Source organism: Eumetopias jubatus, unplaced genomic scaffold (assembly GCF_037043125.1).
Source record: "Eumetopias jubatus isolate StellerSeaLion01/CBP00866 unplaced genomic scaffold, mEumJub1_p1.0 scaffold_6, whole genome shotgun sequence".
NCBI classification, from domain to species: Eukaryota; Metazoa; Chordata; class Mammalia; order Carnivora; family Otariidae; genus Eumetopias; species Eumetopias jubatus.
The window spans coordinates 119,435,901-119,452,808 of NW_028274812.1; the positions used below are offsets into that span (position 1 = coordinate 119,435,901).

A 16,908-nucleotide genomic window follows, 5' to 3' on the forward strand; every position below is an offset into this window, starting at 1 on the left:
GTTTTAGAAGATTCTCAGCCTATGTTCAAATGGTAAAATAGAGATGTCAAAAACCTGGTAATGAAAATGTTTTAACATAAAGTTTGCAATATAAGTCCAGTTGTTTATTTAGTAAAAATCTGTCAAAGATTTTCAGCATACTGACAGCAGATAGTCTATGGTAGTGTTTTTCCTTGGCATTAATGACATGTTAAGCTGGATAATTCTTTGCTGTAGCAGTTCTCCTGTGAATTGTAGGATGTGTAGCAGCTCATTGGTTGTCCCCTTTCCCCAGCTGTGACCACCAAAAATTTCTGCAGGCATTGCCAAAGACCCTCCAAGGGCAAGACTGTCCCTTTTCCCATTCAAAACCCTATCTAAGGCAGTTATTCTCCCTGTTTATACTCGCTCATGAATTTCTTTCTGAGCACCAGTGAAGGGTAAGGTGCATTTTCACAACTTTCTTCAAAAGCTTCATTAATTTGAGCAATTTTTTTCTAGTTGCATTTGTAGGTTCTCCCCCTGCTTTAACATGAAAGACCTAAAGGAACACACATCTATAAACTAGTTTGTAGCAAATGTGGGTCCTTCTTAGTTCATATGACTGAGGGATGGTGATTGGCATGAGTTTTGCACGCTGTATTTGCTCTTACTGGGTAGAACAAAACATTTTTGCTTTTCACAAGAGGAGGCATTAGCAATCTCCTTCATTCAGAGGGGAAGTGACTGTCTCCAGTGGCGAGCTACGGATGGTCTATGCTGTCTCCTAATGCTTGGCCCCATTTTCATATTGAACTTTGAGCGCTCTTGTGTGTCTAAGTGTTGTGACTGAGCTTGTATTAGTTTCCCTAGAAGTATTTTAGATGAAAGTATGCATCATTTTAAAAAGCAGTCATAATAGAGTATAAATAATCTCCTGAACCACTTGGTTTATAGTCCTTATTTCAGTGACTGCTGCTTTTCCCTTGCCCTATAGAATCTTACTGGTATTAGTTTCTGGGTAAAGAGAAGCAATCGCCAGCTTATCATTGCTCCTGAACGGGTTCTTCTAGTTGGTGTGAAGCAGTAAAATGCTGGACACGTCAGATGGAATGAGTCTTAGGCTTCTTCCACTCTGAATTTTTCAGTTTTCAAAACTTAAAGCTGGCATTTGATTTTTGTCTTGGTAGTTTTAAAACTTCTTAGCTGTGTGGAAGCATTTTTATAATGCTGGTATAGTAAGCATGTTGGGTTTGCCGATCTCTGCAGTTGGGTTATTTCTTTTACTCATTCCTTTGTGTTCCAAGATAACATTGAAAGGCCATTTAGGGTAGTTTCCTTGGTGGTCTCTTCCTGTAGCCCCATTTCCACCACTCTTTCCTTCACTTTCCAAGGTGTGCCCTGGCCCTTGGTTTCTCCCAAGGCACTAGCGATGGCTTCCTGGCTGAAGAGTGAGGATGCAGAGACTTCCTGTTCTTTCCTGTACACCTAGGAGAGGGTGGTGATGAAGAACTTTGCAGGAGGGTTTGGGAGGAGGGCAAGGAAAAACATTTGAATCCTACTATATAATTTCTGCATGCTCAGAATAAATGGACCTTAGGAGATTTTTAAAAACATATAAATGTTATTGTCCCTTGAACTCAGGAGGGCTTTTCATTTCAATCAGAAATCTTCCCTCAAGCCTAAAAGAAATAGTTTAAAATACAACACATGAGGTAAGGGGTCAGAAATGATCAGTAACTGCAGAGAAATTGAGCCAAGTCCATTTCCTTGTTTGATTGTGGAGGGGTTATGTTGATTCCTCGTTGTGACTATGTAACTGTTGGAAACAACAGAGTGACCCTGCTCCATTACAGAATCATTTGGGTGTACTCATATTTTTCTTTTGTGTTTACTGTAGGGAGAATGGTGGATTTTCCAGGATACAGTCTGTCTGGTGCAGTTGCCTCTTTCTTCTTCGTACTGCTCACCATGAGGCAGCCAGGTAGGATACCCTTCTTCCCTTTACTGTATATCTAAATGTCTCAGTGATATAGTCCACATGCAGAGTTCCAATTCAAAAGGGCTAGGACAATATTAGGACTGGGGGTCCAGGAACCAATGCATCTGTGTTCCAGAAAGGGTCCTCCACTTCTAGCTGGGTTACCTTTGAAAAGTGACTTGAGTGCCTTCTGCCTTAGTTTCCTCATCTTTGTGATAAGAATAACAACATACCTATGTCTTAAAGGCTAGGACAGGCTTTAGGATTAAATGAGGCTGCACATGAAGAAGTACCTGGAACACATTAAGTTATTCATCCGTTTTCCTGCTTCCACGCAGGACAGAACTTTGGGGGCAAGGAAAATGGCTGCTTCTTACCACAAATTAAACAGCATAAAAATACTTGGAAACAAGAAATTAGAAGATTTCCAAGAAATGGATTTGGAAATCTCAGTGGCTGAATTGTACCTCAAAGAGGGATTATGAAAATTCAGTGTCAGGGGGAAATGCCAGAGTCCCAAAGAAAATACAACATGCAGAAGTGGAAAAAACATTGGACAGGGCACCAGAAGGCTCAGGCTCCAGACAGGGCTGCCAGAAACTACATGATGTGACATGAGGCTGTCCTGACCTCTGTATAAAGCAATTTCCTAGCCTGTAAAAGAAGTCAACCAGATGGAATGACTTCAGATCTAGCTTCATATGTGGATTCCATAAATGAAGAATGCAAGCAGATCTCCACTTAAGCTCTGTAGTGACCTTTTGACCAGCATCTATTTGATATTCATCAGCAAGTGAGCAAGATGAAGTTCCTTCCTTCTTAGGATAATTGGATGTGACAGAGAAAGTACAAATAGTTCTGGAGCATTTTAGGATAAGAAAGAATATAATATATATGACTTTTGAGATTATTAAGCATAACAACACATGGAATTATTAAATATCCTTTCGATTTGCACATAATGACAAGTGGTCAAACATGACTCAAAATTTGATTAAAAGTTTCAAACTCTCTAGACAAGCCACTGCCCTTAATCCATCACAAAATGTCCTTGCACAAAACTGCATTGTACATACAAAGCTCCAGTAACTGGAGCCTTGCCTACTCCAGACCAAAAATTTTTTAAAGTTAAAAAATAATCCTAGGTCCTTACCTAGAACCAGAGCAATCCTGAAAAGCTGAAAACTCTAATGAATGAATTTATTACCTAAATTTTAGGAAAATGATTATGAAATCAGTCACTAACAATATAAAGTGGAATCACTAACTATAAAATAAATTACTATAAAATATAAAACAAATCACTAACAAAGTTCTCAGTGTAAAAAATCAATTTACACATTAACTTATTAGAGAATAAAAACAACCCAGAGAAGGTGGCTTTAGTATATTAAAGATGAAGAAATTGAGATTCCAAATCTCAAATCTCACTGAAAATAGTAGGTTTGCTCCCCAAATCACACAGCTGATGACAGATTTAGCACTAACACTCAAATTTTTGAACTGCATGTTATTTTCAGTACTACACAGAATTGTCTTTTTAACAGCCAAATGTGCAAACCATTTAGATTTCTCTAAATCATTGAAAATAAAGCCCTCCCTCCTCCAGGTGCCTCCATTTTGATAGGTTGGACATCCCAAAGCAAGTATATTAATCTTCCAATTGGCATTTCCTGGTTCCTCTTCTTCACTCTGTTTTGTAGATAACTGGAGAGTGATTGGTTCTACACATCCAATCCTGGCCAGGATTGGGGAAGATGCCCTACTAACCTGTCAGCTCCTCCCCAAGAGAACCACAATGCACACGAAGGTGACATGGTACCGCTTGGAGCCCAGCACACCTGTGTTTGTATACTGGGATGGAGCTGATGTGACTGAGATGCAGATGGAGGAGTACAGAGGCCGGGTAGAGTTGATAAAGGATGGCATTCATGAGGGAAATGTGACTCTGAAGATAAACAACATCCAACCATCTGATAATGGGCAATACTGGTGCCATTTCCAAGAGAATAACTATTGTGGAGAAACAAGCTTGCTGGTTAAAGTAGCAGGTGAATATTTTGGAAAAGACAAAGTCTTGGAGGGAGAAGTATATTAATTTGTGGTAAACCTATGGCTAGTTGAAAAATTTCCTTTTAATCCTCAAGGCAATTCCTAATGGCCAGTCCTCTGTCCTGATTCATTTGAAGGCAAGTAATCCTGAAGTCTTCAAAGCAAGCTCGCTTAAGCAACCTTCTCAAGTTTATGCAGTTTTGACTATTCTTGACCACTAATTGCAATCCATGACATCCGGTCATTAGCAATTTTACTGAGGCACAAATTTGTGCTGTACCAGGCTGATGTGTTAGGGCAAGTCAATCACTGAGTGAGTGAATCTAGCTGACTGTCCAGCAACCAAAACTCAATGGAATGCATTGTTCTCTACCCAACCTCCAATATGCAATAACCAAATGCGCAAATTATGTTTCTTTCTGGAATGCCTCCTGTGGGAAAGCTAGTGCTGGGAACAAAGAGGTTAAGAACTGTGCTTTTATGGAGATTATTAAATATTAGTGTTCAATGAACTGGGGACTCCAGATGCATTTGGACATACCACTGTGAATGACAGGGTTTTGCCTGATGCTTTTGTAGTAGCAAAGTGGGAAACAGTTGAGAAAAAGGATCTGTTCTCAGGGGAAAACGCATATCTGAAAAGTAAATAATCATCTAGTTCCCTGGCAAGAATAACTCTCCCATATGCTAAAGAGAAAATCAGGCAAATCCACTGATCTTCTCAGGGAAATTGTTCTCTAGAGATGTTACCATTTCTGACTCACATGAAAGCTGTTTCCTAACACCATTTTTTCTTAACACCTGTGACTATGATTATTATAGTTATGTTATAGGTGATCGAAGATGGATGAAAGAATCTATGTATTTCTGAGATATGGAGAGAGGAAGGCAGCTGTTCACTATCAGGAACATTTGAAAATAAGCCACACATTTTCTAAGGCTGTAGGTGGAGGGAGTGATTCTCTTTCCCCACCAAGTGATAGAGATTTATCATCCATGGGAAATATAGTCCCTTTGTTTGGGTTTGAGAGCAGTGTTGGATAAAGAAAGAATTTCATGACTACATAAAACCAGGATTTCTCAAAAACATTTTCCCATTGGCTGTAAGGAATATTTAGCAACAAGAGCTCCTCCTGGGGCATCCCACTCTATGTAACAGGTTATCTACTTGCTCCCCAAGATCACAACCACCACCAGAAAGAATGTGAAGAATAGTCCCTGGAGATGATTTCTGGCTTTATATTAAACATTCTAATTAATCAGAGTCAAGATAGCATCTAAAATGTCAGACAGAGTTTGTGGCATAGGGAAGCTCAATGAATAAATTATAACACGTCTTTGTTGGCAGTACTAGTGACTAAGCAAAATGTCATTATGTCCCTTTCTCTTATTCTCCTCCTGTCTGGATCTGAAGAAAAAGACTGCTCATATGGTAAAGTTTAAAGATCCAGAATGGAGAACCAGCAAAGTTTATATGAACTCCAATTTGAATGGGAAGAGGACTTGGGACCCATGAACTCCTGCCCTATCCCTATGAGCAATGTCACCGGGATCTTGGTTTCTATGGTTTGTGCCTCCATGGACTCCAGGCCTTAGGGGTGTATCTTCCCTCCACAGGTCTGGGGTCTGCCCCTTACATCCACCTGGAGGGACCTGTGGAAAGTGGAGTCCAGCTTGTGTGCACTGCAAAAGGCTGGTTCCCAGAGCCCCAGGTTTATTGGGCAGATATCACAGGAGAGAAGTTGCTGGCTGTCTCTGAGCATTCCATCCAAGATGACAATGGCCTGTTCTATGTGGAAGCCACTCTTGTGGTCAGGAATGATTCTGTGGAGACCGTGTCCTGCTTCATCCACAACCCCATCCTCAATGAAGAGAAGAGCTCAGTCATCTCCATTCCAGGTCAGAGCTCTGCCTCTAGGACCAATGTGCTAATGTGCAAAGTGATTAACAGGAAAGGTTCAAAGGACTGTTCCATAGCACCTAGTATTTTTTTATTAAGGAAAATATCTAAAATTTAGTAATATGTATTAAAACATATAAACTATTTATGGCTGGAAATATATACTATATTTTGATTAAACAGCTATTGTTAACGGTATTCCAGTTATTTTCAAGTTCCACCTCTTCTTCTTTCTGAACTAATTTTCTTTACTCACAAGTATGCATCACATGATAAAGAAAATAAAACTATATTCTTTCAATTAAAATGTTTTCCTATACCACATTGTGCCAGTTGCTTCTGGAACCTGTCATGTGAAGATAATCAGAGATGGAGATAACTATTTACATAATAGCATCTTAATTATAGCCTCATTTATAAATAGCAACAAAAACAACAGTAAAGAGAAAGGCACAATACAACAGTGGAGTGAGTGTTAAATATCTAATGTGACTATAAATTATAGCATTGATGAAAAATGGTATTTTCAAATGATTTTTATGGTTGAAAAAATCCTTATGGTGGACTATTTATATAAAGATTACATCTATCTATCTATCTATCATCTATCTATCTATCTATAAACATTTCCAATCATGTAAAGAATAATGGCTTTAAATAACTTAAAAACTGCACTAAGATTTTTGGGACACCTTCTATATTTAGATATAAGGATATAGTTATCCTTACTCATATAAATGGATATATGAAAGGATTTTAAGTAAATGTCACATGTGAATGTTAAAAGGAGCTGAATATATATTATATATTGTATATATGAATACATATTATAAATGCTTTATATATGTTTTATCTCTCAGTTTGGAATTAGAGGTGATAATTGTCTGTGTCCGTATATTTTTATACTTTCCATGCACTTACAAGAAGAATATGTATCATTTTTACAAGATACTAAATATCAATATGTTAATTATCAACATAAATAAACAATCATGAGGTAATAGAACTGAGACGCTTTTTGTTATGCAAACAAAAGGAAAAATAGCTGGATCACTAGGTGTTCTACAGGAAAGAAGATTTTTCTCTAATTTCTTTTTTATGAATTGAGCTTTATATTTATTTATTCATTAATTTTTTTATTATGTTATGTTAGATACCATACATTACATCATTAGTTTTGATGCAGTGTTCCTTGATTCATTGTTTGTGTATAACACCCAGTGCTCCATGCAGAACTTGCCCTCCTTAATTCCCATAGCCCAGTGATGAACTGAGCTTTTTAATAAAATGTAGAGCTTTCTTTTCTTTTTAAATATTTTCTCTCCTTTCCCTTAGATCAAATTCCCTAATATATTATCCTTGTTCTTTTTCCAGAGAAACTCCAGAATGAGCTAGGTAAGTAGACACTGGATGCACTAGTATAAAGGAGACCCTGCTTGCCCCAAAGGGAATTGATAATCCCTGGACAAAGCCAGTGGGAGCTACCATGACAACTCGTAATCCAGATGAGAAACAGAGGCATGACTTTAAGTCTCAAGTTCAGTTAGTACCAGAAGGGACAGGTAAAACACAGCCTCCTTCAGGCACCTTTGCACTGCATAACCTATGACTTTAAGTGTTCACTGGGACCCACTGAGCCTCAGATGGATGCCTGTAAGGGACACAGACATGATCTCTGTGTGTAAGGGTTGGTATAGGACAGATGGTGGGTCTCTGGAGGCCCTTTTAAAATCTTTCTAGTGTGAAGGCAGTGTCCTCATGGTAACTGGAGATCATCACCCATCACATCAACACTCTGGCCTTGCTCTGGTTTCTGCACCTTCTCCTCACCCCAGTGGATCCTAACCTCATCATACTGGGCAGGAGCCATTACTTTCCTAGATGTAGCCTGGGACACTGCCTGGGTCCTTCAATCATTTTCCTGTTTTTCTTCTTTTTTTTTTTTTTCCCTTAACAGTTGGACTGCAATTATTTTACTGTACCTAAGATAAAGATAAGTGGTTTAAAAAGTAACCAGCTGATATTTGAGCCCCTTTCAGTTTCTCCTTTACCCACTTACCATCTTCCTCCTTCCTGTGACCTTTTCTCCCAGCCCATGATAACCAGCCTGCTCCGTGCCCAGATGCATATGACTTTGTATCACTCATTTTCCATCAATATCCTGCTCACCCTCAAGTCACTGGTTATAGGAATGTGTGCGTGCACATGTGCCTATTGCAGATTAGGTGAGGTTGAGCGTACAGACACACCCCAATATCTGCCAGAGTCTAGTGTGACACTTTCAAGCCCATCAAGGCCATAAAGATAAAGGGAATGGCCTCAGGAAGGTCAAAGGTAACTCCACAATCTGAGGAAAGTTCCACCCCTGTAAGCCATACCTTCCAAGTCAGATCCCCTTCTGCCTGCGTAGCATCTGCTTATGATCAGACAGAAACCTTAACCAGCAGAACTTGTTAGTTACAGATCAGACCAGTGTTGGGGCAGGTTGACACATGTCTCTGTCCCTCAGGAAGACTTTTTTTTTTTAATTTAATTAATTAATTAATTAATTAATTTTTACTTTTAAAATCCCTTTATTTTTTGTTTTGTTTTTTATGCAAAATGTCTCCCCTAATTTTTTAAAATTATTAACATATGATGTATTATTTGTTTCAGGGGTACAGGTCTGTGATTCATCAGTCTTACACAATACACAGCACTCACAATAACACATACCCTCCCCAATGTCCATCACCCAGCTACCCCATCCCTCCCATCCCCCTCCACTCCAGCAACTCTCAGTTAGTTTCCTGAGATTAAGAGTCTCTTCTGGTTTTTCTCCCTCTCTGGTTTTGTCTTGTTTCATTTTTTCCTTTCTTCCCCTATGATCTTCTGCCTTGTTTCTTAAATTCCACGTGTCAGTGAGATCATATGATAATAGTCTTTCTCTGATTGACTTATTTCGCTTAGCATAATACCCTCTAGTTCCATCCACGTTGTTGCAATTGGCAAGATTTCAATTTTTTGATGGCTGCGTAATATTCCACTGTGTATATGTGTGTGTGTGTGTGTGTGTGTGTGTGTGTGTGTGTGTGTGTGTATATACACACACACACCACATCTTCTTTATCCATTCATCTGTTGATGGACATCTAGGCTCTTTCCATAGTTTGCCTATTGCAGACATTGTTGCTTTAAACATTGGGGTGCACGTGCCCCTTCCGATCACTACATTTGTATCTTTGGGGTAAATACCCAGTAGTGCAGTTGTTGGGGTGTAGGGTAGCTCTATTTTCAACTATTTGAGGAACTTGCATATTATTTTCCAGCATGGCTGCACCAGCTTGCATACCCACCAACAGTGTAGGAGGGTTCCCTTTTCTCTGCATCCTCGCCAACATCTGTCGTATCCTGATTTGTTAATTTTAGCCATTCTGACTGGTGTGAGGTGATATCTCATTGTGGTTTTGATTCGTATTTCCCTGGTGCTGAGTGATGTTGAGCACTTTTTCATGTGTCTGTTGGCCATTTGGATGTCTTCTTTGCAGAAATGTCTGTTCATGTCTTCTGCACATTTCTTGATTGGATTATTTATTCTTTGGGTGTTGAGTTTGAGAAGTTCTTTATAGATCTTGGATACCAGCCCTTTATCTGATATGTCATTTGCAAATATCTTCTCCTATTCTGTTGATTGTCTTTTGGTTTTGTTGATTGTTTCCTTTGCTGTGCAAAAGCTCCCCACAAAAAAGGAGAATTATAGACCAATATCCTTGATGAATATGGATGCGAATATTCTCACCAAAATATGAGCCAGTAGGATCCGACAGTACATTCAAAGGATTATTGACCATGAGAAAGTGGGATTTATTCCTGGGCTGCAAGGTTGGTTCAATATCTGCAAATCAATCAACGTGATACACTACATTAGTAAAAGAAAGGACAAAAACTATATGATCCTCTCAATAGACGCAGAAAAAGCATCTGACAAAGTACAGCAACCTTTCTTGATTAAAACTCTTCACAGTGTAGGGATAGAGAGTACATACCTCAATATCATAAAAGCCATCTATGAAAAATCCACAATGAATATCATCCTCAGGAAGACTTTAGGTGAAGAGTCACACCTCTGAGTTATTTGAACCACTCTGACATGTCCACTGGAGACCCAGTACACACAATACAATCAGGTGTTGTGTTGTTCCTAGTTGTGCTGACCTTCTGGGACCACAGTAAAACATGATGAAACTATGGAGCTACCCTTGGCTCCCTGTTAGGTGGGTGTTACAGATCTATACCCTTAGAACTTTGAGGGTTCTTGACTGAGGGTACCAGGAGTTTCACATCTACCTCTGTATTATCCTCATGAATTAGAACTTGGAGACAAGGACCCCCTGCAGTTGGCTGCTGGCAAACTGAGCTTGCTATAGAAGTCCTAGGACTGGGGGCGCCTGGGTGGCTCAGTTGGTTAAGCGACTGCCTTCGGCTCAGGTCATGATCCTGGAGTCCCGGGATCGAGTCCCACATCGGGCTCCCTGCTCAGCGGGGAGTCTTCTTCTCCCTCTGACCCTCTTCCCTCTCGTGCTCTCTATCTCTCATTCTCTCTCTCTCAAATAAATAAATAAAATCTTAAAAAAAAAAAAGAAGTCCTAGGACTGGAATTCCAGTTCTCACTCTGGCAAATAATTTTTTTTTTATTTAAATTTTAGTTAGTTAACACACAGTGCAATATTGGTTTCTGGAGTCAAATTTAGTGATTCATCACTTACATACAAGACCCAGTGCTCGTCACAGCAAGTGCCCTCTTTGATGCCCATCACTCATCTAGCCCACCTCCACCATTTCCCTTCATCAAATAATCTTATAAAAATAATGACTAGTTTTAAGAAATATTAATTATATCCAGGTGTGATGCTAAATGCTTTACAGAGATTATTTCTTTTTCTTACAATAATTATAAAAGTTAATAGATTTATCATTTTACAGCTGGCAAAATCTTATAGATATATGTGGTTTGTGGGAAACCCATTGAGAAATTGTGATATTTGCCCTCTAATCTGGCTTAAGAGTGCAAGTTTTTAATCACTTATGTGTGATTTTTGTAAATCATTGGTCTCTATTTCCCTCATCTTCAAAATGAACATGTTGAATTTAATCTCTGATGTAGTATTAAGCTCTACACTGGATATGATATGATATTAATATAATATATGATACAAAAATATAGCATATTGAGGAAATGAGATAACCCACTTAATTAAATATGCTGATTCAAAGAGGATTATATGACATGATGATGGGATTATCATGTTTCAAGGAATTGATGTATATTCGGTGAACTGCACACTCCAGAGAGGATTTAATTTTCAGTGAATATTCAGAGGGCCTTTCAGTAACATACGTACAACACCCCAATAATAGAACAAAACAATAAATGTGAGCACAAATTGTGTAGAAGGCCCCCAACATATACAAAAGTATATAAAGAAAGGAGATTATGCAGAGCTTCTCTCAAGGAGCTGGTATTCTAGAAGAATATCACTTATTAACAGATTGGGCTGCATGATTTTTTCCCCCATACTTCCAACTTTATTTTTCACTTGGATTCTGGAATAACAGGTGTTTCATATATCTGTCATGCACCTACTCATATGGGTAATGGAGATAAGGAAATTGTCTGTTTTATTAAGTAATTTACTGTAAAATACGTGGAAGTAGAAATAACAGCAGACCAATCTCTAGTTCATTTTTTCTGACTCCTACTTTTGTCTCCAGATTTTAACAGATACATATACAATGGAGATCTTATTTTAGGTAAAATTGAAAGATAAAGCAAACAAAATGCTGGAAGTAATTGGTAGTCAAATTCTAGCTAGAATAGAAGGGAATAATCTGAAAATTAGGTTTGTATTGATTGACAGTAAGTTTCCTTTCTAAAGAAGTACCTAAGCAGATTTTAGCTAATTACATAATGAGGACATTTTGCCTTTGGTCATTGACTCTCATTCAACAATATACAAATTTATGCCTGTATTTCTATTATAAATGATCATAACCTATGTGAAAACATTTTTATTGTTTGATTGGAAAAGATGACTCTCAATTTAGAACAGAGAAAAACTAGCATGCCAGAGCCTGATGAACTGGAAAGCCATTAGAGAAAATCTCCAATTTTCACAATGGGAGGATTAGACTTTTTGTGTATTCATTGTTGTTTTGTGTTTTATATTTTGCCAACCTCCCCAATTCTTGGTGTTATAATGTTTCTCCAAAATAATCTGAGGACATTGAACCTGGTGTGTGTTTAGAGCTCCACATATGAGGGATCTCACAGAACTAAAACATGGAAGCTGGATCTGACTTATAAGGTGTTATAAAAATCAAACCAGGGGAAGGTTCCTTCACATTTCATTACTAAAAATCCACCTGAAACTCATTTTTATCCCTTATCATTAACAAGGCAGAGGGATTGGCTTCAGTGCCCTCAAGTTTCATGGTCTGCATGCCCCCACTCACACTGCATAGTCATCCAAGAGCTTTATATAGATGATTTTGCTTAACTCCAGAAGGGATTGATATATTTATTTCACAGTTTAAGAAACTGAGGCATACACAGATTGAGAAGTAGTTTAAGGAGCTCATACCAATGTGAAGTGATAAAATATTATTTTTGTTCTAGGAGTATTAATTGCAAAATTATTTTATTGGGCTGTAATCTGATTAAAATAGGTCGAGGCAGGTGTGGGTTCCATTAATGGTTCTTTTTTTCCAGGGACAAGCTCTATCCTGATTCCACCAAGCCTCCCCATCTCTAAAGGATGACCTTGTGCCTCACAGCTCCCCTGGGATGCCCCTGGGTTCTAAACCCCACTTGAGATTTTCCTACTGATGACACTATTTGCTCCATTTTGCGTCTTTCATTGTGTTTTGTCTGTTGTATTTCATAGCTTCCTTAGAAGTGATTGGACCTCCCCAACCCATCCTTGTCAGAGTGGGAGAAGACATACAATTAACTTGTTACCTGTCCCCAAAGACTAATGCACAGAGCATGGAGGTGAGGTGGGTCCAATCACACCGTTATCCTGCTGTTTACGTGTATGCGGACGGGGGACATGTGACTGAAGAGCAGATGGAAGAATACAGAGGGAGGACAATGTTGGTGAGTGATGCCATTGACGAGGGGAGACTGACCCTGCAGATACACAATGCCACAACGTCAGATAATGGGCAGTACCGGTGCCTTTTTGAAAAAGATGGTGTCTATCAGGAGGCCAGTTTGGATCTGAAGATAGTAGGTAAGGATTCCAGATGTTTGGGATTCAACCTTTGTTCCTACTGCTTTAACATGCTAGTTCCTGGAAATTTTCCCTGGTACTTGAAATTTTTGGAATGTCCATTCACTTGTCAAATTTATATTAAACCCTCTGATGCATAAGAACTGTAGTACGTACTTAAAGTTCGCAAACTCACATGGACCAGATTTAATTCTCTGGGTATAGAAATTGTACACTTCCCAAGATCTCTGTAAAATGACCACACATTTAGTGAAATTTGAGAATTTTACTCCATAACTCTACATACAACTCATTATTTCACAGAGTGTTCTTAAAATTCTGAACAATGTATGGTTACTAGGAAGTATAATTATGTGAAGACTAAACTATATCCACATAAAAGCAAAAATAGTATCAACAGAACTGGCAGGATGGAAGAAGAAAGACAAAATCACTCCCTGCGTCATAATTTCCCACTGTTTATATTTGTGAGTAAGAATTGATTTTTCAAGGTTAGCAAATGCCATTGAAGACATAGGCCAACATTTTGGATAATTGATTTGTTTCTTCCATTGATTTTGGGTCTCAATTCATAAACATATTCATGAAATATCCACAGGGGTACATATTGAGAAGTTAAATGGACTCTATTATTTTCTGCCACTGGATGTACATGTTTATAAAATCTTGATATTTGAGGATATTCTTTTACTAACTTTCCTTAATCCTGTCCATGTGATTCATGTCTTGGTCAAAGCTATTTTGTTTTCAGATACAGAAGAGAAAAGATTGGCTTTAAAATTTACTTTTCCTGTGACTCTGAGGATGACTTTAGGAATACAAAAAATAAAAATCAACCAAACGTAACAAAACTAGAAGGCATTCCCGCTAGTCTCATCCCTAAGTGGAGCATAATTCCACTATAAGCTTTGTTCTCTCAGCCAAGCCTTTCCCCTCTTTCCTCTCAGTGAAGTTACTGGGACCATATGACCATATAACCATATAACCATATAACCATATAACCATATAACCATATAACCACTTGCAGACACTCTAGGTTTTGTTCCTTGATCTCTCTTCCCCAGGTCTGGGTTCTGCCCCACTGATCACTGTAAAGGAACAGAAGGATGGAGAAATAGAGCTGATATGCAGTTCAGAAGGGTGGTTCCCAGAGCCCCATGTGCAATGGAAGGACATGGAAGGAAAGATAATACCATCATTTTCAGAGGTTCTGACAGAAGACAGCCACGGGCTATTCCATGTGGAGACATCTCTATTGGTCACAAACAGCTCTTTTGTGAACGTAACTTGTTCCATTAGTAACCCCCTTCTTGATGAGGAGAAAATGGCAACTTTTTTTCTCTCAGGTTGGTGACTCCATGTGTTCCTCTCAACTTTGGGGAATACATATGAAGGCAAACCCAGACTTACTTATTTTATTGCTCTACTATTTTAAATTTTTATTTTCTTCTCTCTGATAAAATCACCTGCTATCTCTTACAAAAATGGTCTTCAGGACACCTGGAGATCCTACTGACATCCCTTTACTAAAGCCTTAAGGTTATATTGTTGCATATACACTAACTTCTAAGACGACTCTACCATCACTGTAAGGACAAACTCTCTTCTTCTGATGTGAAACCAATATCACTTTTTTTTTCTTTATTGTGGATTGTCTCTGGGATTAGAAACTAGTTTTCCTTAACACCATCTTCATGCCTGTGGATTAGGTAATTTTATCCTTTTCCTACCCTTGTTATTCCAGTGATGGTGGTGATATAATTGGAAAAGAGACAGGAAAAGAAAAGTGTGTGTGTGTGTGTGTGTGTGTGTGTGTGTGTGTGTGTGTGTGTGTATTTCTGACAGGAGCAAACAGTAAAGCTAGCATAAACTTTGGGTCTCCCCTCAGGTTCTGCAGAGTAGAGAGGAACAGATCAGCTTCCTCTGTGAGAGACCCACTTCTCACCCTCCTCTCTAGCTCAGGAGCTGCTCAGATAAAAAGAATGATCTTGGAATTTTCCCAGTTTCATGATTTAATGGGATTCTGGGTTTTCCATTTTAGAGCCCATGATGATTTTTTCATGGAAGATAGTCCTTATTTGGGTATTACTTCTTGCTGCAATTGTAGGCCTGGTGAAGAGGAGGAGCTGTAAAAAAGGTAAGTCAGGTAAATAGTCATGTGTGGAGCATCCTCTGTAGGGGGATCCTTGCTGTGCATTTTCCCTAGCCTCTTTTTTCAGCAGTCACATAGGGGAAGCACTCAGTGAACATTCAGTAATTAATGAAACATGAGAGTCCATGCTTACATTCATGTAGTGGAGGATCAGTGCTGAATGATATCAGAGTTTACAGTGATAATAGAAGCAAAGGGATTAAAAGACAATAATTTGATCCCCCAGTGAACATTCCCAACCGATCTACTTAAGGGAGAAGAAGAAAAAAGTAGCATAGCCATCCATGCTTTCAAGGCTGAGAGCTGAGACCTGATTGGAGATGCTGTTGGCATGAACGTTTCACTAAAATCTTTAAAAATACGGTGACTTGCTTATTGATGATTCTTGCTCTATGGAGGAAGGACTTCTAGGTGTTGATAGGTTGTTTTGTGTGCCCTATAAAGTTCCTTCACTTCAAATCTCTTATGTCACTATAACTTTGGTTTGCCTGTTTGGATGTTGATATAATGGAATTTATATTTTAAAATACTCCATACATTGGTTATCATCAGAATGGATTTTCTTTCTCTACAGTGAATGTGACATTGGATCCAAATACATCTCACCCAGGACTGATCCTTTCCGAGGGATACAAGCATGTGACCCATGAACATTCATAGAGCCATACATCCAACAGAGCTTGCGCAATGGACCAGGCCAGGAGGGGCTCATGTCAGGGAGATGGTACTGAGAAATGGAGGTCAGGGACAAGGCAGTATAGGTCCCAGGTATTGCCAAGGGCAATATAGGGAGGGAGGGAGTCATCCCTCTGTCACCTGAGAATGTGTTCAGACAATGAGTTGCTATAGAAACCAGTACTGGGCCATTACCTTTCCTCCAAGCCTCCTCTCCCTAAAGATGGCTCCTGGAAGGGTCAAAATCTTCCTTGACTAGCCTCTGGACACCTCTCTTTATAACATGACCAACAAGTGTTCTACTACACTTTTCTTCTCTGAAACTCTATATGCCTTCTTCATTCTTTAATCTCTTAATGTGGGTTCTCCTGACATCTTTCCTACACCCAGGAGATTTTGCAACACCTCCAAGGGAATAAACAACCTTAGATTCTGGAAACAAGGATTATAGTCCAAGTCCCAGTCTTCTTCTTTCACCAGCTGCTTGAAGGGGCTCACACCATCCTCCAGCTACCAAATCAAGATGCTTTAATGTCACTCTGGCTTCAGATTTGATCTGGAGACTGATCCCTTCGGAGAACTATCCTATCCCAAGCACTCTGATATCCTGCCACTGATCATAATCTGATATGTGATGACTAAAGATTCTTAGAAAATCCAATGAGAAATGCAATTAGGCCTAGAGAAGGAAATGCAAGGAAAGATTATTTATAGGTTTCTTTATGAAGGTGACTATTTTCCCAGTGGGGCTGAGGAAATAAGAAATACAGTTAAAAAAGAGTAAGAGAAAATACAGCTGAATAGAAGGAGGAAATCTGATCACTGAGATATAATCTTAAATATCATATGAAATGTAGAATTCCTATTGCAGACTTTTTCAGAAAGTGGAAATTTGGAGCACAAAAAAATTTTAGAAATT

General features: G+C 38.8%; 1 protein-coding gene across 1 annotated transcript; it reads left to right on the forward strand.

The window, feature by feature from the left end:
• The first annotated feature begins 1,863 nt into the window (after nt 1-1,863).
• BTNL2 (butyrophilin like 2) lies at nt 1,864-16,103 on the forward strand. Its single transcript, XM_028120438.1, is given in 8 exon segments — nt 1,864-1,942; nt 3,643-3,990; nt 5,609-5,890; nt 7,266-7,286; nt 12,815-13,162; nt 14,227-14,508; nt 15,204-15,299; nt 15,889-16,103. Coding segments are annotated over 8 exon segments (1,671 nt in total).
• The last annotated feature ends 805 nt before the right edge of the window (nt 16,104-16,908 follow it).